The sequence below is a fragment of the Lepidochelys olivacea genome (assembly GCF_965140295.1).
Source record: "Lepidochelys olivacea isolate rLepOli2 genome assembly, chromosome: 2".
Taxonomy (NCBI): domain Eukaryota; kingdom Metazoa; phylum Chordata; order Testudines; family Cheloniidae; genus Lepidochelys; species Lepidochelys olivacea.
This window is the reverse complement of record NC_140412.1, coordinates 52,330,274-52,355,611: the sequence shown is the minus strand read 5'-3', so window position 1 is coordinate 52,355,611 and position 25,338 is coordinate 52,330,274. Positions and strand designations below refer to the sequence as shown.

The following is a 25,338-nucleotide window of genomic DNA, read 5'->3' as shown; positions in this document are numbered from 1 at the left end:
TCATCTGATGAACTGGGTTATAACCCATGAAAGCTTATGCTCAACTTATGCCTAAATACATTTGTTAGTCTCTAAGATGCCACAAGGACTCCTCTTTTTTTTCAGAATACAAAGTTTTCTAGTTTGACTCCTTTTTATTTTTTATTAAAAACAGTTTTAATATTAATCAAAATTGGCCAGCAACTATTTTATCTGTAATATGGTCTAAACACCTTTGACATTTTGAAACACAGAATGAAAATATCTAAACTTTTCAGACCATCCACTAATAAAGCAATCTTTTTTCTTTTATTATTGCAAACATCTCTCACATCCAGTACTATTTTATACATTTCCATTTTACAAAACAAATCAGTTTAACATCAGAACTTCTGCACAGTTCATATTTCACACTGAAACCCAAATTTCTCACAAAAAGCCATAGACATAATATATTGGCCAGACCTGCTAAGACACCACATTCATATCTTAGATTTAAAAACAATTAAGCTGTGGTGAAGTTCAAAAGATTTTGATTATTTTTTTCCTACAGGGCCCCCAAGAAATGAAATTCTAATGAGTTCCTTCTCCTTGTCATTAGCCCCTGAATTATCATACAATTCTTTATCTCACTAGGGCTAATTGTTTAAAGTGGCATGGAACTGGAGTTTCTAATTAAACATTTCTGTAAAACCAGCAAAACATAACTGATACAATTTCCAAGGAATTTTATCAAGAGACCTGCAGGTGCTTGTATTTTAAGATACAAAACACCTTTTTCCACAATAAAAAATGAATAAGAACCACATATTTTCAAAAGTGATCATAACTTGGGGTATCTTAATTAGACATTCAAAATCAGTGGACACTTCTGAAATTTTTGGCCCTAGTTATTAATCAGTCCCCAAATTGACTAAATTTTACTCTAAAATGTACAGTAACTGTTCAATGTACCCACTGATATCAACATAATTCTAAAAATAACTCAGACTGCAAAGGACAACTAACCCTAAGGCTTTGAAATTGGAAAAATTACCATTAAGATTTAAAATACTGTAATTTTGGGGGGGTGGAGGTAGGGATTGCTTTCCAAGTTAATGAGAATTTTTTGAATTTCAAATAATCTTTAGACTTTGAGGTAGATTCTCCCCTGGAAATGTATGAGTAAGTCCCCTAAACAGTTAATGGGAGCTATGCACACACATCAAGTAGAGAATATGCAAGAGGCAGCATCAACTGAAACCAATGGTCCCATTCATCTTACGGTCTTACTTTTAATTATTAGAATAAAGCCCATTTCATTTCTCAGACTTTTGCCTGAAGGCATGACGGGAGGTGTGTACAGAGCTTTCTTCTTCCACATTACATCCTATTTTTTTAGGAACAGTGGTCAGTTTTTCTATAGAAGTAATGGACACACAAGTCTAAAAAATAAATGTGTCTACTTTTCTCCAGGTATTTCTCTAAACATTCCCTGCAATAGCAACTGAAATCATTGTTGAATCACCTCTTCCACAGTGATAACATACAAGTGCCCTGAAGTGTGCCAAAAACTAAATGTGACTGCCTCAAAAGTGAGGTCTGGGATCATGTGATCTACTTCTACATTTCCTTCTCCGGTGAGAAATTCTGGACAGACTCATGGCACTGTAAGAATTTAGAGGCTTCATATGGAAATCTCATAAGCAACAATCAACCTAGATTACATTGGGGGAAACCATGAGAAAACTGGAACCAGGAGCATTAAAATTTCTCTTTGTAACATGATTTAGAGCATTAATTGCTCTCCTGTCTTCCAGTGTGTTATATAAATTGTAAAAATTCCTTTTATGGGATTTGGTCCTTTTTATCGTGAACTCCTTTAAGCAGCTATAAAACTATACAGGAAATAAAATTTACAGCAAAACTGATGTTTTATTTACACAAACTGCAAACTTTGTTAGAATCAGTTCAATAACAGTTTCAAATGGGTCTGGTTTCAAAACCCTATTTAGAAATTAATTTGTAATAAGATACATTCTGTAGAGGTATATTACTACCCATTTAAGTTCAACATGTGACCTTACGTGGGAAGTTATTTTCTAAATTCACAGAGTATGTAACAACTCTTGACAAACTTAGTATTACCACACTTAAGTGCAGTTGTGGTATTCAATTTGTTGCATCGTCCCTTTGTAGGGGGATTATCTGAAGCGCTTTGGCTATTCTCTCTCCTATGGCTCGACTACTTGCAGCAATTATTCTTCGTGACATCAAATCAAATGGTCCTCCTAAAAACAAAGTCAACAACGTAACTGGCTTGTAATCTTAGAAGAATTTTAATCTTGACAAGAATAAGCATTAAGATCAACTGTCAAAATGCAAAACTTAGTCTAGCAGGAAGTGTATTTAACAAAACCAAATCTAAAAAAATTAACAATATATTACAGTGTGTAAAATCAAATTCTCAACACTAACAATGTAAAACACAATCCAGTGGCTCATTCATGTATACAGCAACCAAATTCTTCATGCTACCTAACCTTGGGAAATGCTGCTAAAGGGGATGGGGCCCTAACTCTACTTGGTATATACCGAGCACCCCCTAACAATACAATAACAAAAAAAATGTGTGGTTGCATAAGGGAAGCAGCAGACATTTAACACGTTTCACTTAGAAACTACCTATATTTGATTTTTAGTTTGGAGGAACAGTAAAGGATTTGGCGAGAAATGAATTCGGGAAAAGAGCTAAAGAGAGACACAGCATGACCTCCTCCCCATCTTCTTCAGGGCAAATCTTCAGCCCAGCATAAATACAGAATAGCAGAGCTGTGTGCTGAAGGAGGTTAGGAAGAAGACATCCTCCATGCAACCCACAGAGTGGCTGAAGAGATGTTTTCTTGGGGCTATTTCAGCCCTATGGCTGATGTAAATCCTACAGGCCCCTAATTTGACTCTACCATTGAAGCAAAACTAGAACTTGACCCTTGCTCTGCACAGGGAATGGCCATCAGAAATGGGGACCACCATTACCATGGAGGTGTGTGGGAGCTCTACTTGTATCCCTTTGTATGGGTCTAGATGTTCTCCACTTTCTTTGTAGCCTCTTATTGCCATTGCTTACACAAACATGGAAGAATTTTACTGTCTCTGTGGTTGAATGTATAGCAACATTTCACTTTGGCAGAATTAAAAAGTTACAATTTTTCTGTGCCAGTATAGGTATTTAGCCAATGTAATTAGTTCAGATCAAATTTTGCCCCTGGATAAGCATGCACAAACCTCACTGAATTCAGCTGGTACATAACATTCATACCTGGGAGTACAATTCAGACTGATCATTTACTTTTATATCTTTTTATGCTTTCAAGGCCCGGCTTGACAAGCCCTGGCTGGGATGATTTAGTTGGTGTTGGTCCTGCTTTGAGCAGGCGATCGGACTAGATGACCTCCTGAAGTCTCTTCCAATCCTAATATTCTATGATATCCTAACAGGGAACTATACTACTGCAAGAGACTCAATGCTAGTGAGCAAGAACTTCTGCTAAGTGAACTAAAGGATAAAACAAGGGACAACTATTCTTCTGCGTTAATTTGATGGAAACACTGTTTAATAGAGTAAGAACCACCCAGATGACAGGATGACTGAAAATCTTATTGATATGGGTCCTCATTTTGGTTTACCAGGTGGTTGACAAAAAAGAACAAGAGAACACCCATATACTCCAATGTTCTCCATAGCTCAGTTTTGAATGTATCTACATTAAAAAAAAAAAAAAAAATCCTGAAGGTTTCCTTCATTTACCTGATACATCCAGCAGCACTCCACCAGCTTCAGTAATGATAATTCCAGCTCCTGCCATATCCCAGCAATGAATGCCCATCTCATAATATGCATCGGCTCCACCAGTTGCCACAAGGCACATGTTTACAGCTGCTGTACCAACAGCTCTAATCCTAAAACAGATACAGAGATTAGTTAATTGAGAGTAGTTTACAGGAACATAAAAATATTAAAACTAACCAGACAGTGTATATTGGATAGCATGAATGAAGCAAAGAAGGAAACTAAGGCTAATGTGAAAGCATATTACTGTGAGAAATAAACCAGTATATATTCATTCCTCTGTCTTCTCCTGCTTACTTTCTATCCTAATTGCAAACAAGTGTGCATACATTCATTCCCAGATTTCAGTTGACTAGTGTTAAAAAGAAAGAGTAATTAATATAGTGAATTTAAAGGAAAAGGAGTACTTGTGGCACCTTAGAGACTAACCAATTTATTTGAGCATGAGCTTTCGTGAGCTACAGCTCACTTCATCAGATGCATACTGTGGAAACTGCAGAAGACATTATATACACAGAGACCATGAAACAATACCTCCTCCCACCCCACTCTCCTGCTGGTAATAGCTTATCTAAAGTGATCATCAAGTTGGGCCATTTCCAGCACAAATCCAGGTTCCCTCACCCTCCGCGCCCCCCCCCCCACACACACACACAAACTCACTCTCCTGCTGGTAATAGCCCATCCAAAGTGACCACTCTCTTTAAAATGTGTATGATAATCAAGGTGGGCCATTTCCAGCACAAATCCAGGTTTTCTCACCCCCCACCACCCCCCTCCAAAACCACACACACAAACTCACTCTCCTGCTGGTGCTGTTGTCATCATGAATAGGTCGGAATATGAACAAGACGCTGCTCGGCAGCTCTCCAACACCACTTTCTACAAGCCATTACCCTATGATCCCACTGAGAGTTACCAAAAGCAACTACAGCATTTGCTCAAGAAACTTCCTGAAAAAGCACAAGATCAAATCCGCACAGACACACCCCTGGAACCCCAACCTGGGATATTCTATCTACTACCCAAGATCCATAAACCTGGAAATCCTGGGTGCCCCATCATCTCAGGCATTGGCACCCTGACAGCAGGATTGTCTGGCTATGTAGACTCCCTCCTCAGGCCCTACGCTACCAGCACTCCCAGCTACCTTCGAGACACCACTGACTTTCTGAGGAAACTACAATCCATCGGTGATCTTCCTGATAACACCATCTTGGCCACTATGGATGTAGAAGCCCTCTACACCAACATTTCACACAAAGATGGACTACAAGCCATCAGGAACACTATCCCCGATAATGTCACGGCTAACCTGGTGGCTGAACTTTGTGACTTTGTCCTTACCCATAACTATTTTACATTTGGGGACAATGTATACCTTCAGATCAGCGGCACTGCTATGGGTACCCGCATGGTCCCACAGTATGCCAACATTTTTATGGCTGACTTAGAACAACGCTTCCTCAGCTCTCGTCCCCTAACGCCCCTACTCTACGTGCGCTATATTGATGACATCATCATCTGGACCCATCGAAAAGAAGCCTTGAGGAATTCCACCATGATTTCAACAATTTCCGTCCCACCATCAACCTCAGCCTGGTCCAGTCCACACAAGAGATCCACTTCCTGGACACTACAGTGCTAATAAACAATGGTCACATAAACACCACCCTATACCGGAAATCTACTGACTGCTATTCCTACCTACATGCCTCCAGCTTTCACCCTGACCACACCACACGATCCATTGTCTACAGCCAAGCTCTGCGATACAACCGCATTTGCTCCAACCCCTCAGACAGAGACAAACACCTACAAGATCTCTATCAAGCATTCTTACAACTACAATACCCACCTGCGGAAGCGAAGAAACAGATTGATAGAGCCAGAAGAGTTCCCAGAAGTCACCTACTACAGGACAGGCCTAACAAAGAAAATAACAGAACGCCACTAGCTGTCACCTTCAGCCCCCAACTAAAACCCCTCCAACGCATTGTTAAGGATCTACAACCTATCCTGAAGGATGACCCAACACTCTCACAAATCTTGGGAGACAGGCCAGTCCTTGCCTACAGACAGCCCCCCAACCTGAAGCAAATACTCACCAACAACCACATACCACACAACAGAACCACTAACCCAGGAAACTATCCTTGCAACAAAGCCCGTTGCCAACTGTGCCCACATATCTATTCAGGGGACACCATCAAAGGGCCTAATAACATCAGCCAAACTATCAGAGGCTCGTTCACCTGCACATCCACCAATGTGATATATGCCATCATGTGCCAGCAATGCCCCTCTGCCATGTACATTGGTCAAACTGGACAATCTCTACGTAAAAGAATAAATGGACACAAATCAGATGTCAAGAATTATAACATTCATAAACCAGTCGGAGAACACTTCAATCTCTCTGGTCACGCAATCACAGACATGAAGGTCGCTATCTTACAACAAAAAAACTTCAAATCCAGACTCCAGCGAGAAACTGCTGAATTGGAATTCATTTGCAAATTGGATACTATTAATTTAGGCTTAAATAGAGACTGGAAGTGGCTAAGTCATTATTCAAGGTAGCCTAACCCCCCCCCCGACGTTCTGGTTAAACTTGGATTCATGCTGGAAATGGCCCACCTTGATTATCATGCACATTGTAGGGAGAGTGGTCACTTTGGATGAGCTATTACCAGCAGGAGAGTCAGTTTGTGTGTGTGGTTTTTGGAGGGGGGTGGGAGGGTGAGAAAACCTGGATTTGTGCTGGAAATGGCCCACCTTGATTATCATACACATTGTAAAGAGAGTGGTCACTTTGGATGGGCTATTACCAGCAGGAGAGTGAGTTTGTGTGGGGGGGGCGGAGGGTGAGAAAACCTGGATTTGTGCTGGAAATGGCCCAACTTGATGATCACTTTAGATAAGCTATTACCAGCAGGAGAGTGGGGTGGGAGGAGGTATTGTTTCATGGTCTCTGTGTATATAATGTCTTCTGCAGTTTCCACAGTATGCATCCGATGAAGTGAGCTGTAGCTCACGAAAGCTCATGCTCAAACAAATTGGTTAGTCTCTAAGGTGCCACAAGTACTCCTTTTCTTTTTGTGAATACAGACTAACACGGCTGTTACTCTGAAACCTGAATTTAAAGGATATCACTTTCAAAATTGCTTTCAAGGTGAAAGCATGAGGCGTGTTTAAATAACCCAAGATAAACATTATTAAAAATATCCACCTTTGAAATAATGGATAGTCCACTTTGCTTTGTGAGTGGTAATTAGTATGCAATTTAAATTGTTGTCTGATTGGAAAAGTTACTTAGCATTTCATTTCACAACTGAGTAAACAAGCAGCTTTCTTGACTTTTGCAAAAATGTAAATGCAATTCTCACATAAAACAAATAACTATGCAGTGTAAATCAGCTATAAATAGGACATTTTCAATATTCTTTTCTCTTTCATATTCACAGTACTCATCAGCATTGTTGTCCTGAACAAGTTGTACAATTACCTTTTAGTGAACTTGTCAGATATCACATATTTTCATATATCAGACATATAACAATTCAATCTAGATTTTATTGGTAATTAAAGCAGGGTGGCGCTCAAGCCAAGGGAAGAGCCAGTTTAATCATCTGTGACCCTTGATTTACAAACAGCATATAGCTGGCAGCTTAGAACTTCAAAGTGAAGATTCAGAATTGAACAGACAATACTACTGTGCTCTGAGCAAAGGTAGTTTAACTCTTCATTTCACAGAAAACTTTAAATCTGTATTCAAGTGTAGACAGGTGATACCTTGTTTCATGATATCAAAAATCTTTGTGGAAGTATGAATGGCATATGTGGTCAAGGAATCAGAAAGGAGCCTAAGAATCCTGGAAGAAAGGATATTTCCAGGCTGGTACTCTGGGCCCAATCTTGCAATCCTTATTCATGTAAGTATTCCCACTAAACTCAGTGAGAATACTTGTATGAATAAAAGTTACATGACCAGGACTGTAACTAGGCATTTTAGCACCCTGGGCGAGCAAGCATATTTGCGCCCCTACCGTTTTTCATCATCATTTTTCTGCCTCCACTGCTTTGTGCCCTGGGCAGTTGTCCTGCTTGCCCCACCCGGGTTTTGGCCCTATGCATGACTGGACCCTTTAAGCCAGATACATATAAGTAAGGCTGGTCAAAAAGTATCCATTGAAACTGTGTTTATGATAAAAAATTGAATTGAAAATGGAAAATTGAATTTTTGTGGAAAAATTTGTTGGCCAAAAACCAAAAACTACAGTCCGTGGCTGAAATTTTTTGTCTGCAAGAAAAAAAAAATTCTGAAAAGTTCTACATAACAGTTACAGTTTACCTCCTGATTTTTCTCCTTAGTTACATCAGAGAAGGGGAACCTAGATAACTGGATAAATCTTCTATGTATCTAGTTTCTATGATTTCACATGACTTTTTCCAAATGTCTGTGCCAGAAGGTATAAAACATGATTTCAGAAAAAAATAGAAGACTTAATTTTTTGAACCCAGTATAAAATGATACTTTTTAGACCAGAGAAACTAACATTTAGTTCAAAGTATATTCCAAAGTTTTTAAATCCACAATGCTGTTTTGATTGGCATGGACAGTACTATATATCCTACTTTCTAAACAATAATCAATTAAGCAGGTTTTCCAAGGTAAATTCATGTTTTTTTCATTCAAGGCCTTGGGTTTAAATAAAGCCATGAGGATCTGTAAGAATAGCTGAGATTACAAAGTTTAGTACCTCTCTCCATGGGCATAATTTGGGGATGGCGGGGCATTGCCCCCCAAACTGCAAGCATCAGGTAGGTGCAGAATTTGCCCCCCCTCCACACAGGGCCACCATTTAGGTGGGCAGGGGGACACCTGCTCGCTCCTGAATTTTGTACCAGAGGTCTGCTCGTGGTGCACACCCCAGCCCCAGGAACAGCTCTTCACTGCAGCACTGTGCAGTGAGGGTCCCTTCCTCCAGGAGCCGGCGATTCACCAGTCAGTTTCCTCCTCTGCTGCACTAGCTCACCCATCCCGTCCCGCTCCACCAATCAGCAGCTGAGATTATATGGAGTGACAGTCCTCCAAACAGATAGTAGTGGGGCAGTGAGCAGGCCCCTGGGGGTGGGGCAGGCAAGGAGGGGGAGCACAGGATCTCGGGGGGGGGAGGGGGAGAGGAAAGCATAGCACACCCCATGGTGGAGATGGGTCGGGGAGAGCACAGGGTCCCCAGTTGTGTTGGTGGGGGAGCACAGGGTCCCCTGTGGTGACAGTGGGGAGGAGAGGGAAAGCACAGAGCCCCCAGCGGTGGGGGTGTTGGAACCTGCGGGGTTGGAGGGGAGTGGGGAGGGCATAGGGCTGTGCCCTAATGGAGGAGGCAGCTGAGAGGGAACAGTCCCTACTGCAAAGATTCTGAGGGATGGGGAGCTGCAGAAGACTGGGGGCCTAGGAGCAGCTAAGTGGGTCTTGAGGTCAGTTTGCCCTCAGAGAAGCAGGGAGCAACCTCTCCTCCCCATGGGAAGAGGCTGGGGACAGATCCTTCTAGTCCAGAGCTGTCATGTCCACTAGTGGTTGTAGCTTCAAGGGCAGGTATGCGTCCGTGCTGTGCTGCAAATTCTGCCATTGGTGCTGAGCTCATGGGGGATGAAAGCTGTGCTTCTGGCCAACCCAGAGATCGACATGTACTCCACCGACAACCCCCCCATCACGTAAGTCCCCTTCAGCTACCACCAGTAGGCATCTCAAAAGCTGACTAATATTACAGTAGCGCCCAAAGACCTTAAATCAGTAGGAGTCCCCCATTGTGCTAGGCATTATACAAACCATTAAGAAGGCCCAGTTCCTGCTCCACAGATATCAATCTAATCCTTTTAATTCCATATGACAGGCAGACTAGTATTGTTATTCCCATTTTAGAGCAATGGGAACTGAGACACAGTGTCCAAACACAGAATGGTACTTTTTGAGAAAATTCCATATTTTAAAGCTGAGGAAAAAAAAACCAGTTTCTAAATTATAAACAAGGCTCTTGGTTTTTTTTCTCAGCTTTAAAATATGGCATTTTCTCAGTGTTTGGTTTTAAATATTCTCCTGTGAGAAATGCTACTCAATCACTGTAGTGTTGTGATTAAGAGCCTCTGGAAATTAAGTAGATATTAAACTGAAGTGAAAACTTGAAAGTGTCAGTTTCACTCCTGTTTAAAGTCAGTTTCTAGTCTATTAGTATTTGTATTAGGGTAACACATCTAGAACCCCAGCCAGATGCAGTATAAACTCACAGGGCCTTGCACTAGTAGAATGTTTCCAAAAGTTAAATTATCTAGTCCAAGCTTGGTGAACTGAAAAAAGTTAGTAGCCTAAATGATAGAAAATAATCTAGATTTTTCTACAATTGTGTCAACTGCTGTATTCAAGAGTAGTAACAAAGTAAGAATATACATTAAAATTTTAAACCTAACCAGTGTCCCTTTATTTAATTTTCTTTCTTTATATAGGAATTAGATATAGTGCTCCTGTCAGCTAATTTCTAAGTAGTTATCTGCAAAAAGCTAGAGTTTTCAGGTGCCTAAGTAGCCCCTCAAATCATGGCTAAAGTTGCCCCCCCCCACCTCCCAATCTGAAATGGCTCCCTGCCCACGCGTGACCCCACTGACCTGACTGGAGCTGCTTCTCTCCTCCAAATATAGAGGTCAAACTACGTCTATGCCTCTCTCTCATCATGATAAATAACAATGTTGCATAAATCTTGTCTCTTATGTACACTTTCTTGGTAAAAGCCACAAGACAAAATTTAAATCAAGATATCATCCCCCCCCCCCTTTTTTTTAAATTACAGCAAAGAAAGCTGAGTTTGACTGCCATTTTCCTTTCTAAAAATCACGTTTGGTGCAAGCTTCAAGCAGAGGATGAAGAACAAATTAAAAAATACCTTACCCATGAACAGGAATACTGAGAAGCCTTTCCATGTTAGAAAGGACTACCTTTAAAGTCTCTGGTTCACGGTTAGATCCCATTTCTGTTACTAAAAGTGATTTTGTAATATCTGGAAAGGGAAAAAGTGACAATTTTTTTCCCCCAACAGCTTGACATAGATAAGGACAATATTTAAGCATTTGAGTATATCATGCACTTTCACTGATTGCTCATTGTAATAAACATTCATCTCACATGTTCACTTTATATTCAGTATAACATAGAACTAACTATTTTTGGCTAGACACTAACAGGAAGAAAAACTTAGCCAAAAAAAAAAAAAAAAAGCACTGTCCAGTCTCACTTTGTGCATGTGTTCACTGGGGTTTATTTATATCGCAAATTGCGATTCTTAGTAAGAATCAGAACATTTTTCAAATCGTTAAGGTCTTGATGCAGTCAAGTATTTAAACATGGACTTAACTCATGTAAGTTGAGAAACAGGTGAACAGTGGTACAAATAAAGTTAGGCCTACACTTAAATGTTTTGCAGGTTCATGGCTGAAATAAGACTAATTTTTTGGTAGTTTTGTCACTGTTTCTAAACAAACCAGTTTAACAAATATAGGCGATAAAACTCCCAAATTTCTTAATTTTATTTTTATTTTATAACATTCACAAGCATGTTACGTGCTTCAAAGAAAACGAAATAAGAGATCTTTCTCAAAGGGCTTACACTCTATGGACAAATAAGTGTATATTTATGCAGGGATGTGAGTGAGGAATAGCTATGAGAAAAGGAGACATTATACATCACTGGTTTCTAATAATTATATTTTGGAAAAAATAAATGTAAGAATTTCCATCCTCATTCCCCTTTCCAAAATAAGCTAATCAGTACAACTCACCTTCTTGTCCTGATACTTGAAGCTTCTGACCATTGCAAAATGCACCTTTTCCTTTCCTGCCAGTGTACATTTTGTCTTCCACACAACTGTATACAACTCCAAATTCAATCTGCAAAAAATAAATGTTTCTTTTCCATTAGTGTGGAAATGCCAGTTTTACATAAAGAGAGTGGTGGTTAATAATATGTTATGAATTTGATTGTATTTCTCTGTTGGATGCTAAGTAATAAAATAAATATACCTTTTTGTTGACAACAAAGCCAATCGAAACTGCCACAAATGGAAACCTTTAACACAAAACAAAATATTTTACTAACTTATAATTGAGATATTATGTTTCTTTTGTTACTATACATTTTTAAAGTCCTAGTTGTACTCCAGCTGTGTAATAACAGAGGAAATATGGAAGGTGTAAGCTATCAAGGGTGCTCTTCTGGAACTTTTCAGCTACTATCCTTTGCCACCAAACAGGCTCAGCAATGCCAACTGTAATTATAAAGCGTTTATTTGTTAATACTGCATCTTTTGCTTTCGAACTTTCTGGTTGATATTTGCAGCAAAATGGGTGTTTTCTTCTAACTCTGTACTAATTATACTACATAACATACTCAAGGCATGCCAGCTGTTGGTTACAGCTGGAAAGCATTCTATTTGAGAGCATTATAGTACTTGCAGAAGTTCTTGTAATACTTGCCTGGCTGTTTCTAATCAAATACAAGAAACTCAAGATCTATAATGAGATGCAATGAACACAATTGCAAACACCATTAAACATGATTACTTGAATGGTTCCAGAGAAACAGCAAAAAAATTCTAGTCTAAATGTTGCCCAATTTAAGTAGTAATCAAAAATAAACAGATATACCTGTGTACAAAATTAGTAGTTCCATCAATAGGGTCAATAATCCACGTGGGATTATCTGTCAAGGTACTGCCTTCTCCAGCTGCAACAGATTCTTCTCCAATGAAACTAGGGTCGCCAAAATATATTTAAAACACGAATAGGTTAAGAGGCTAGAATTTAACTTTGCAGTGGGTGATGTTTATCAGTCTTAAAAGAAAACCAGATATAACCTGAAAATTAAACAGCAGTTAATGTGAAATTTAACTGAAAACAGCTAAATTGCAATTGGTATCTCAGCAAGCTGGAGAGCTACCTGTTGAGGAGTGATATTAGTACTAGAGGCACAATATTAGAGATAGTAAAAATGTTTCTATCCTTTAATATTAGTTTACAAAATTTAGCATTACTTTGAACATAAGATTGAAGTTTCTCTTATTAGAGCAGTCTGTTTTACCATTTTTCCATATATTCAGTGTCATGAGGTCATAGTACCATACAACGATGTAAAAAACTAGAGGACAACAGGGAATTTTGGCAAAATTGTTTTATGTAAACTGTACTAAACAAGCAATAAGTCAATTGGGGGGCTGCCTTGGGGAGGAACGTCAATTAAGCAAAATACATGAAATTCCCATTCAAGAAACCATTTATTTCTGAAGAACTGGGAAGATTGAGGGATATAATTAAAAACTCTTTAGAGAATACGTGCAGTTCTTGGTCATGTACGACCAGAAGGCCTTTTCCTGTGCCAAAGTGTACTATGACTACACACCATCAGGTACAAGTACAAAATCAGAAATATTTAGACAGACCTCACAGTAAGTGCCACTTAAATATTTGCAAAAAGAAAAGGAGTACTTGTGGCACCTTAGAGACTAACCAATTTATTTGAGCATGAGCTTTCGTGAGCTACAGCTGAGCTGTAGCTCACGAAAGCTCATGCTCAAATAAATTGGTTAGTCTCTAAGGTGCCACAAGTACTCCTTTTCTTTTTGCAAATACAGACTAACACGGCTGTTACTCTGAAACCTGTCACTTAAATATTTAACATCTGAAGTTATGGAGTTCTTCCTTAACTTCCTGGCAATCTCATATTAAATTTCCTTGAGAAAAAAGAAAGACTCCATTCTTTATCCCTTCAGCCACCATTAGCAATTAAAATATCAACAGAAGTTGTACCTGTGAGAAGGATACTTTTCTTTTATAGAAGAAATAATCATTTTTTCCACTTTTTGATCAGTGACTGTCACTAGATCTGCTGGTGAGCTTTTAACCATAATGGATATTTCCTCTTTCAATGCTTCCCGGACTACCTGTAAAGAATATTATTTTGTTTATAAGAAACTTCAGGAAAATACTAATTATTCTGGCTTCCAGGAAAGTCCAACACATCTTTATTCTTTTCTGACTGTAATAATCTGATCCTAATTTACACATGTGCTTAATTTCATGTACTGCAAGTAATCTCATTTAAGGCTGGAACATTGGTCAGCTCCGTTTTGTTAGGAGCTGTTTTAAAATTTCTTACTCTTACAATATTTTAGCATTAACAATGCTTCAAAGCTGTAATAAAATATTGAATGCTGCACCCAGGTAAATTATTTCCAGGCCAGGCCATACACATATGACTGAATCTCTGCCTCCCAGCCAAGAAAATCCTATTGAGGACTTCTAATGAAATGAGATGAACCTTTGTTTGAGGGAATGCTTACTGAGGCAGTTGAAGGGAGTTCAATATTTACTGTGATTCTGAAAACTGTGTGGCTGGTATATGCCCTCACCTTACCTGCATGCACAATAAGAGGCTACTGTATAGAAGCAGAGGCAGGAAGTGGAGGCCTGCCCATCCACCCTACCCCATGGCTCCTCAGAGATCTGCTAGCTCTTTTTCTTGCTCTCCTGCCATGTTAGACCACAGCCAGAGGGGAAAACACCTATGGTGAGGGAGCAGGAGCTGTTGCCTGGCAAGGGAGAGAGCCTCAATGAAAGGGGGAGGTGGGAAGGAGAAGGCAAATTGTCTGCCCAAGGACTAGAGAGGCACCATAGTAGAAGCAGGTTTCCCATGAGAAGAGACATAGGACTGCGGAAAAACCACTCAGAGAAAATGCTGCCAGTAGCCATGCACACTGAAGTACAGTACAAAACTGTTCAGACAGAAAAACAGTGGTATGAGGGACAAATGAGATGCTACAGCAGCAAGGGAACTTAAAGGGAAACACTTTTAACCAAATTTAAAGTACCAAAAGTGTTCGTGCAACAAGGAGAAAGGATAAACCACAAATCATTGCTAAGTATCAACCTGAGGAGTTGCAAAGATTTTTTCCTAAATTAGCCTAGTCAAGAACAGGATAGTTTCCTTTTTTGAACTTAATGCCGTTTTGCTTTTGAAAATTATGCTAATTTATGGGGTTTTTTTGACAAAATATAGAGGTGGAATATCTGAGCAAACTTAAAGTAAAATTCCCCTAAAAGACATACATGAGTTTCTCTAGACAGTAATTTATAAGTAAGTTTACATACCTCTCCAGCCTTTCTTGCTAAAGTAACTGCATAATCCATGCATTGTTGCCAAGGATCAGCCATCTTATCCTAGGTACAGTACCTATTGGGTAGATTTGTTAACATAAATTCTTAATAAAGTAAAAGCTGCGTCATCTGGCACTTTACCAACCGGAAAACTCTAGAAACCGGCATTTCTGCTATCTCCCAATACAAATCTTCAATGAGGCTGCCAGGTGTCCGGTTGTCCCTGCTGCACCTAGGCAGAGGAATGGCCAAGGGGGCTCCGTGTGCTGCCCCACCCTGCGTGCTGGCTCCGCAGCTCCCGCTGGCCGGGAACTGTAGCCAGTGGGAGCTGTGGGGGTGACGCCTGTGGGCAGAGGCAGCACACAGAGCTGCCCGGTTGCGCCTCCGCCTAGGGGCATGACGCTACTTGCAGGGAGATGCCCAAGGTGAGCACTGCCCGGATCTGGGACTCTGAACCCCTCTCCCGCACCCCAACCCCCACACCCTGAACCCTTCTCCCACACCCAAACTCCCTCCCTCCATTGGTAAGCATAACTCTTAGTTAACCAGAATTTTTAACTAATCAGCACCCCCCATTATGCTCATCCAAAGATGCTAGACAACGAAAGCTTGCCTTTTCTCCACAGTACAGGGGTTAATTCATGAAAACACTAAAGCTTTGCTTTGTTCATGCATTGCTGGATAATTTGAAGTTTAGATCATTATTATTAGTTTTCTATACTTTTAAAAACAAGCAGGCAAGATTAAACAAGACACTAATAAGCATAGACCCTGAAACTGGAAAGACATACATGTGTGCTTAACTTTACATAGGGTGGGCAGTCAGCGACTTTGATGGGAGTACTAACCATGTATAAAGTTGTTAGAATTTTCACTATAATTTGCTTTGGATGAAAAACTGGCATATTTCTAACTATTTTTAAACCAAGTTTGGGTTAAATTACTTCAGACATTTTAAAACCAGAAAGCAAAATAAGTAATTGTCCTATTTTGGAGATACATTCCACACTCAGACCCCTCAAAAATGGTTAATTCCCCATAGAAAAATTTACAGAATATCGTAATTACTTTAGTACACAGTTGCCTGTACATTCTCAAGATATTCTGAACCAGTCTGAAAACACACGATCAATATTATAATTTAGGTAAGTTTGCACAAGCAGTGTAATACACAATGTGCTACACAATATTTTTAGATAAAATTAATTTTAATGACATAAAATTAGTGTGTGACCCACTAGACTATATGAACTGTAGGAACCTCTTGCATTTCTAGGGATTATTTATTGATTTGAAACAGAAAGTAGAGTACTTGGACCTATTCTGGAGAACCTGCTTTAACCTGATGGGTCCACCACTGAACTCCATCAATACTGCTCCTGAAACTGAGAAAGGCATTGCTAAAAAGCAACACAATGCAAAGTATTCTTCCCATGGCAGAAAAGTCTGTTGAATTAAGAGCATGCTGTCAATCTAGTTAAATATCACAGCACTTATAATAAAGATTGCTGTAGAAATGTAAAAATAATCATGTTAGGCTACTGGATTTAGTAGGAACGGCATTAAGTAGAATAAAGTTAAATAGCCAGTAAAGATCTATGATGATAATGCGTAAAGTTACTATATTTCAGGTTCCCAAAAAGAGGATACAGCTGGAGGTGGGGGGGGGGGGAACAGGGTGCAGCTGGAGGGGGTATTTGGGGACACACTAGAGGGGTGTATGTGTTACTGGGAGGCAGGGTTACCACCTTTCTCATTGCTGATAACCAGACCCCTGAGGCCCTGCCTCCTGCCCCACCTCTTTCCCACAAGATCTGTCTCTGCTTCCCCTCTTCCCTCAAGGCACCACTCCCATTGCTGGTTCCTCCCCTCCACATCTCAAGGAGCCTGCCTGCAGGTAGAAGGCAGCCCCAGTTGAGCAGGGGCTTGTGCAGATTTATGATCCAGTGCCCCTCCTGCCCCATAGTAACCGTGTTTTTGATTTGGTTGCCATTTAGGGTTGCAGGTCCTCTTTTCCACTGGACTTTCAGGTAAAAAAAAATCAGGCACCTGCCAACCATAAATTGCACCCAGAAGCCAAAACCCTGACTGTCTGGGTAAAACCTGAACTGGTGATAACCCTACTGGGAGAGGGCACTGCTAGAAAGGTGTGTATACTGGGAGGGGTGCCTGAGGGATGGGGGAGGAGATACCTCCAGCCTTACCCCAGAGATGGGGGGGGGGGTAGTGTTGCTCCCTACCATGCTGGCAGGATGCTGGCGCAGACCTAGGATACATTGCCAGCCCGTCAATCGGCACCTTCCTGCAGCCCTCTCCCTAGGGCTGGGACCCAGGTGGGCTGGGAGCCCACAGCCCTGGCTGCAGCGGAAGGGACCAACCAGGGCAGGGAGACAGACAGCTCTGTCTGAGCTGCAATGCTGGCTCACAAAAATCCCAGGCATCGCCTCTCATTTGGAAAAAGTCTTTCCGGGCAGAGAGAGAGGATCACAGAATATGACGTGTCCAAGGAAACCCAGAGGTAGGCTGGGAACCCCAGATAACGGGACCTTAGAACGAGCAGCAGGTAAGACAATCCACCAACTTTATCCCTGGCCACCGGAGTGAGGCCTTGCCTACCGATGGAAACTGACCCAGACAGCTGTTCTGGAGTAATGAACCCGGCACAATCCCTGCGCGCGCGCCTGGTGTGCGACGGGGGCGCCCTCTTCTGGTTCACGTCAATCCAGCCCGGATCCAGGTGCCTCACCCGCGACGGCAACGCTCAAGGCGGAGAGCAGCCGCGGAGTAACGGCTAGGGCTGGCTACGGAACAACCCAGGAGCGCCCCCCCTCCCCCCGCGAGCCGACTCCCACACCCCGCCGGCCCGCGGCTGTCCCGCTCGCTCACTGGCCCCGCGAGCGTAACCCCCGAACCGGGCCGCGCCTGCGCTCGGGGCCCAGCGCCCCCAGCCGCCCCCGAGAGTCTCTGCCCGCCGGGCGCCGTCCCGGGCTCGGCGGCTACCGGGGACCCGCGGTGCTGTCTGTGCCGCTACACCGGCGCCTCCGCCGGCTGACACCGACCCGCCTGCGGCCGTCGGACAGCCCCGGGCGGGGCGTCCCCCGCCGCTTACCTCACGCAGCCCGTGCCCGGCTCCCTGTCAGGGCTGGGGCTGAGGCAGTGACCCTCGCAGAAGCATCCCGAGCTGGTGCGCATGCGCGAGCGCAAGCCCTTTGCCGCCCCCTTCCCTTCCTTGGGCCCGATTTCCCCCTCCTCCCCGCCCTGTCTGACCGGCCGTCCCTCTGCGCCTGCGCGAGGCTAGTCCCGCTCGGCGTCCCTCCCCGCGCCTGCGTTCTCAGGGCGGTCGCAGCACAGCGGGGGGAGGGGTGATCTCGGGGACGGAGGACGAGGGGGTTTTAGGCCAGGTCTGCCCGTGACGTCACTAGCGGGACCGTGCGGGTTTCAGGGGGCGTGACACGCGGGGACTCGGCAGATCTGGGGCCGAGGCATTTATCCAGCGCGCTCTCTCACTGTTCCCTGTGGCCCGCCGGACCCACTGCTCCCCATCTCCGCGGGCCTCCCCTCCGCCTGTATCGTTGTGCCAGCTCTCACTCCTGCCTCGGGGGTGTTGAGGTGGATTAAGCTTCTGAGGAGCCCTGGGCCAGAGCAAGTGGGGGCCCTGCCCGACTGCAGCCCCACCCCGCCCCCTGCGCGGGAAATGGGGTTGAGGCATGGGGGGTTACCCTGCTCTGACCACCCGGCACTCCTGCCAGGGAATGGGGCCAGTCCCCGTGCCCCAATCTGGCAGGAGCAGGGCCAGCCCCCAGGTCTGCTCCCCGGCAGGAGTGCTGCGCACGTTGAGGCACGGGGGGCACCCGCATGGGCCCAGTGGCTAATCCGCCATGGCTGTGGTGCATTCCCATGGCCTACCTACCTCATTGCCATCCAAGTTCAGGGATGCTGCTGTATTCCCTATCGTCCAGTAATGGCACCCATTCTATGCTCTGCAGACAACACCTCTTTTGGGTGCAGGCCTATGTCTCTTTATCCCTCCTGCTCAGGGTATTTCCATGCTGCACAGTTCCTTGCCTACAGGGTGAATTTCCCCAGGAAATCAGACTGCCTCAGCAGGCCTGCTTTGCCTTCTCAGAGATAACAAACAATGTAATTGCCTACAGTTAATTTACCACACAGTTCTTTCTAAGCAAACACATTTATTATTAAGGTAAAAGCATTAGAGAGAAAACGCATTAAAAACAATAAAAAAACCTACATGCATGCCAATTAGCTAGATCACTCACAACTTCAACAAGGGCTCTAGCAGGTGAACAGTCCTTCAATCCCCACACTGGCGGTTTTGTTTGGTCACAGGTCCATAACAATGTTACCTCAGAACAAGCATGCCCATGAATCTGAGATTCCCTTCCTTCCTTTGGGTATCTGATCTGGCCTTACATAATAGGTGATCAGAAGACAAAAGGTCCCCTTCTCAAGAGGTAGCATCAAGAGATTGGGTTCAGAGGTGAGAAATTTACATTCCTTCCCTCCAGATATTTCCTAAGAAACTCACTCAACATTCGCAAAAAGAAAAGGAGTACTTGTGGCACCTTAGAGACTAACCAATTTATTTGAGCATGAGCTTTCGTGAGCTACAGCTCACTTCATCAGATGCATACCGTGGAAACTGCAGCAGACTTTATAGATACACAGAGAATATGAAACAATACCTCCTCCCACCCCACTGTCCTGCTGGTAATAGCTTATCTAAAGTGATCATCAGGTTGGGCCATTTCCAGCACAAATCCAGGTTTTCTCACCCTCCACCCCCCCACACACAAATTCACTCTCCTGCTGGTGATAGCCCATCCAAAGTGACAACTCTTTACACAATGTGCATGATAATCAAGTTGGGCCATTTCCTGCACAAATCCAGGTTCTCTCACCCCCTCACCCCCCTCCCAAAAACCACACACACAAACTCACTATCCTGCTGGTAATAGCTCATCCGAAGTGACCATTCTCCCTACAATGTGCATGATAATTAAGGTGGGCCATTTCCAGCACAAATCCAGGTTTTCTCACATCCCCCCCACCCCCATACACACACAAACTCACTCTCCTGCTGGTAATAGCTCATCCAAACTGACATGGCTGTTACTCTGAAATCACTCAACATTAAAAGTTCACACTGTTTCTAACAGTTGAAGCTTACAACACTTCCTAGGGTTTACATTAGTCAGGTCTCCTCCCTAGAGACATTACATACAGGTCCACAACAAACATTTGCCTTTTGAATACAATGAACTTCTAAGGGTATGTCTACCCTGGCAGAGTTACAGTGCTGCTCAGAGAGTGCTGAAAGGAAACTGCTGTTGTTTGTTCACGCTGACAGCTGCCTGCGCAATAGCATGTTCACACTTGCGGCACTTGCAGCGGTATTCAGAGCAGTGCACTCTGGGCAGCTATCTCACAGAGCATCTCTTCCTCTTCCACCACTAAGAGTTGCGGGAAGGAGGAGGGGGTCATGGGGCATCCTGGGTCTGGATGGCTTTGCATCCCATCCATGCCTGTGCTTTCATCTGCATTTGGTGCCTTCTTTCAATGGTATGTGTACTGCGCACTCTGCCTCTTTGGTCTGCAGGAATGGATCCCAAACTGTTGACCAGTATGCTGCTCGCTCTCACTAATACATGAAAAGTGATAGTGAAGTTATTCCTTAAACTACAAAGACAAGAGTAGTGTAGCTACAACATGAGATTGCTTGTGGCATTCACAGAGGTGCTGACCACAGTGGAGTGCCACTTTTGGGCTCGGGAAACAAGCACTGAGTGGTGGAATCACATCTGGGATGACAAGCAGTGGCTGCAGAACTTTCGGATGAGGAAAGCCACATTCATAGGACTGTTTGATGAGCTCACCCCACACCTGCAGTGCAAGGACATGAGAATGAGAGATGCCCTGCCGTTGGAGAAGCGCGTGGCGATTGCACTGTGGAAGCTGGCTATTCCAGACTGCTACAGATTGGTCGAGAACCAGTTTGGAGTGGGAAAGTCGACAGTTGGACTTGTGTTGACAGAAGTGTGCAGGGCCATTAATTGCATCCTGCTCCAAAAGACCGTTACTCTGGGCAACATGCGTTACATTGTGGATGGCTTTGCACAAATGGGCTTCCCTAACTGCGGAGGGGCAATAGATGGCACACATATTCCAATTCTGGCACCAAACCATCTAGCCACCAAGTACATTAATCAGAAGGAGTATTTCCCAATGGTTCTCCAGGCACTTGTGGATCACCAAAGGCATTTCACGGACATTAATGCAGGCTGGTCCAGAAAGGTGCATGATGCATGTATCTTTCGAAACACTGGCCTGTTCAGGAAGCTGTGAGCGGGGACTTTCTTCCCACATCAGAAGATCACCATAGGGGAAGTCGAAATACCCATTATGATCCTGGGACACTGCCTACCCCTTAATGCCATGGCTTATGAAGCCATACACGGGGCACCTTGACAGCAGCCAGGAGTTCAACAACAGGCTGAGCAAGTGCTGAATGACTACTGAGTGTGCTTTTGGCCGTTTAAAGGTCCGCTGGCTCTGCCCATATGGGAGGCTGAACCTGGCCAATGACAATATTCCTATGGTTATAGCCGCATGCTGTACACTCCATAATATTTGTGAAGGGCAGGGTAAAAGATTCACTCAGGGCCGGACCGCTGAGGTGAAGCACCTGGAGGTTGAATTTGAACAGCCAGAGACCAGGGCTACTAGAAGGGCCCAGCATGGGGCTATAAGGATCAGAGATGCCTTGAGGCAGCAATTTGAAGCTGAAAGCCACTAATCTTTGTTGCTATGCTCAGGAGTGCAGTGCTTGTAATGCTAGGAAGTGATTGTGATGATGGACTATGAAGGTTTAAGAAAACTGCCTGTTGCTTTGCAGGGCTCTGTTTGCTTTCAATTAATGGAATAAAGATTGCTTTCAAACCAAAACAATTTTTTTTTATTAAAAAAACAACTGGAGGAGAGAGACAAGCAAAAAAACACAACAGCACTGAGGGGTATGGGGGAAGGGAGGGTCCCAGGAGGAGGTGGGGTCCCAAGACAGTTGAAGATTTGTGTATGATCAGGTATCATATCCAACCTTCTCCTTTGGAGTACAGTGAAGCAGGTACTGTACTTCAGCAGGGCTAAACTGCAGAGGGACGGGTGTTGAGTGCAATGGGTACTGGGAGTCCGCATTGCAGGGTATTTATAGGCCAGATATGCTAAACATTCATATGCCCCTTCACACTTCAACCACTATTCCAGGGGAGATGCGTCCATGCTGATGATGGGTGCTACTCGATAACAAATCAAAAGCATTGCGGACCGACACATGTTCATTTTCATTATCTGAGTCAGATGCCACCAGGAGAAGGCTGATTTTCTTTTTTGGTAGTTCGGGTTCTGTGGTTTCCACATTGGAGTGTTGCTCTTTTATACTTCTGAAAGCATGCTCTACACCTCATCCCTCTCAGATTTTTGAAGGCAGTTCAGATTCTTAAACCTTGGGTTGAGTGCTGTAGCTATCTTTAGAAATCTCACATTGGTATCTTCTTTGCATTTTGTAAAATCTGCAGTGAAACTGTTATTAAAATGATCAAACTGGTTTGGGCCATCATCCAAGACTGCTATAACATGAAATATATGGCAGAATGTGGGTAAAACAGAGCAGGGGACATACAAATCTTCCCAAGGAGTTCAGACACAAATTTAATTTACACATTTTTTTTTTAACAAGCACCATCAGCATGGAAGCATGTCTTCTGGAATGGTGGCCAAAGCATGAAGGGGCATACGAATGTTTAACATATCTGCCACGTAAATACCTTGCAATGCTGGCTACAAAAGTGCCATGCAAATGCCTGTTCTCACTTTCTGGTGACATTGTAAATAAGAAGAGGGCAGCATTATCTCCTGTAAATGTAAACAAACTTGTTTGTGTTAGCAATTGGCTGAACAAGAAGTTGGACTGAGTGGACTTGTAGGCTCTAAAGTTTCACAGTTTTGTTTTGGAGTGCAGTTATGTAACAAAAAAATTTACATTTGTGACCTGCACTTTCACGAGAAAGATTGCACTGCAGACAGAGGTGAATTGAAAAATACTATTTCTTTTGTTTATGATTTTTACAATGCAAATATTGGTAATAAAAATATACACTTTCATTTCAATTACAACACAATACAATATGTATGAAAATGTAGAAAAACAAAAAATATTTAATAAATTTTAATTGGTATTCTATTGTTTAACAGTGCAATTAAAACTGTGATTAATAGTGACTAATTTTTTAAATCTGATTAATATATTTGAGTTACTTGCTTGAGTTAATTGCGATTAATTGACAGCCCTACTTATTAGTTGTTACATATGTTCTTCCCTAGAAAACAGAAGCACGTTCCCTTCCCTGCCATCCCTGCAGTGCATCTGGTAAATTCATTTAACAATCTGAAAATCGTAATACAACGACAGGAAATGGTCAAACAGCAGCAAATTTTCATGCATGTTATCTAATAGCAAAACAGGAATGATTAGTAATGAGCTGAATATCAAGATCTTTTGTCTCTTTCACTGAAGTCCAATCAGTACAAGATCATTATTACAGAAATTACTGGGTTGCCAAATGATCTATCCAGATCCTGTCACACCCTGTATGGAAATGGAGGCTGCACTGAGGTTAGAGCAGCTGGAGGATGGAGAGTGCAATGCCTCGTAGACACTTGAGCATGACCAGATTGCTGCTCCAACTGGTGGCAAGGGCCACATTTTGAGGGGAAAAAAAAAGGCAGAATTATGTATCCACATTTGCACATGCCATTTCTGAAACTGTGCCCAAAAATGTGTATTTAGATACTTAGCTGCCCATTTGTTTGCACAATTGCCCAAGTAAACAAGGGCCTGGCAGGGTAGTCATTGGGGGAATGGTCCCTTTTGCAGAAGCAGGCGCTGGAGAAGGAACTGTATTCAGAACTTCTAAACATTGTGACTGGTACAGATGGACCAAACCCAAATTTGGGAGAGGGGGGGGTGTACAGGTTTGGTTTTGGAGACTTAGATACAGTTTGGCCTGCCTGGTTGTGGTTTTGGAATGGTGTCTACTTCCACTTCCAGGTTTGGGCATAACGACATTATTCATGTGGTATTTCCTCCCTGCTCAGGGCCCCAGCTCTACCTTAGATCCACCTTCCATTTCTCACAACCCCAGCAACAATCCTCAGTTCCTCCTGAGCCTTCCCTCGTTAGACTCTCCCTCACCTATATACGTCTACCTCTCCTAGAGGCTTGGCATGACTCCTGCCCCTGAGAGTCCAAACCCTCTTATAAAGGTGCATAGTTCCTCAGGGACTATGGGGAAGCACAGAATAAAGAATGAAGGCTGACACTTCACCCTCAGCCATGTGGTGATAGCTTTCAAATCCTTTAATAATGCCCCATCACAAAGAGCCTTAAAGAGGGACCGAGAGGTTAAAGGTAAACAAGCAGCAGCCTTTCGGCATATCCAGATGGGGGGGTAAGAAGAGATGCTGCCAGCATACATGCTCATATTTAAAGACCTACAAGCCAAGAGGAAAAGCCAAGTCAAGATAGAAAATTAGGGGGAGATTTTTCATTGAGTTGGGCACCTTACTGCCCTTAGTGGCTTTGAACATTTCCTCACTAATGACTAGCTGCCTACCTATCACAAGACAGTTACCATGAGAGAAAAAGGGGTGAGTAGAGGGTGAACAGTGCTAATGTTCATCTGGAGATTTACCAGCTCACAAGAAAAAAAGCACAAGTCAGAGAGGCCCCCAATCTTCCCAACTCTGGGTTTCCTGACTTCTCACTCCCTTAGGTTCGGTTTGCCATTCTCAGAGGGTAAGAACTTGCTCTACCGAACTCCTTAAAAGCTGCACAGGCAAACCCCTTCACTTAGACGCCTTCCCATCCTGCCTACTCCTGTATGTCAGGCTGTCACTCCCCTTTGTGTAAACTCCCATTCTGAAAGCATCGAAAGCTTTGCACATGTAAGACAACCTGAGCTTTCTGCTGCATAAACCTGCAGGGCCTGCCTGTCACATTATTGTGTTGAATGTGCAGCATGGGACATGGGTCCCTGCCTGGGAGAAGACACCTGTTTAAACTCAAATATCTCTGATAATTAGCTAAATAACATTTTACATGTTATGAAAATGTACTTGTCTTTGGTACTTATATGGCCCCAATTACTGTAGAAAGTAAGTGCCTCAGAATCTTTAATATACACCTCTACCCCGATATAATGCGGTCTGATATAACGCAAATTCGGATATAACGTGGGAAAGCAGCGCTCCGGGG

The 25,338-nt window shown here is 43.1% G+C and overlaps 1 protein-coding gene across 2 annotated transcripts; it reads right to left on the bottom strand.

Moving 5' to 3' along the window:
* Positions 1–268: 268 nt before the first annotated feature.
* IMPA1 (inositol monophosphatase 1) lies at positions 269–18,219 on the bottom strand. Of its 2 annotated transcripts, none has more exons than XM_084618250.1 (9): positions 18,118–18,219; positions 15,003–15,084; positions 13,662–13,795; positions 12,504–12,608; positions 11,880–11,925; positions 11,639–11,747; positions 10,752–10,860; positions 3,767–3,918; positions 269–2,249 (listed from the first exon to the last, which is right to left on the bottom strand). In XM_084618250.1, the coding sequence occupies exons 2-9, from the start codon at positions 15,063–15,065 to the stop codon at positions 2,131–2,133; spliced, it is 837 nt and encodes a 278-aa protein (XP_084474376.1). In that variant the 5' UTR covers positions 15,066–15,084; positions 18,118–18,219; the 3' UTR covers positions 269–2,130. The 2 variants fall into 2 exon arrangements, with proteins under 2 accessions (XP_084474376.1, XP_084474377.1); XM_084618251.1 differs by lacking the exon at positions 18,118–18,219 and adding an exon at positions 17,639–17,809.
* Positions 18,220–25,338: the final 7,119 nt, after the last annotated feature.

What these genes read in the sequence shown, in the direction of transcription:
- IMPA1 (XM_084618250.1), bottom strand. Translation starts at nt 15,065, where the DNA reads ATGGCTGATCCTTGGCAACAATGCATGGATTATGCAGTTACTTTAGCA. An exon ending in GCTTTGTTGTCAACAAAAAG is followed by an intron (nt 11,748 to 11,879) that starts GTATATTTATTT and finishes TATTTTTTGCAG; the next exon opens with ATTGAATTTGGAGTTGTATA. An exon ending in CTCAGTATTCCTGTTCATGG is followed by an intron (nt 3,919 to 10,751) that starts GTAAGGTATTTT and finishes TATCTGTTTTAG; the next exon opens with GATTAGAGCTGTTGGTACAG.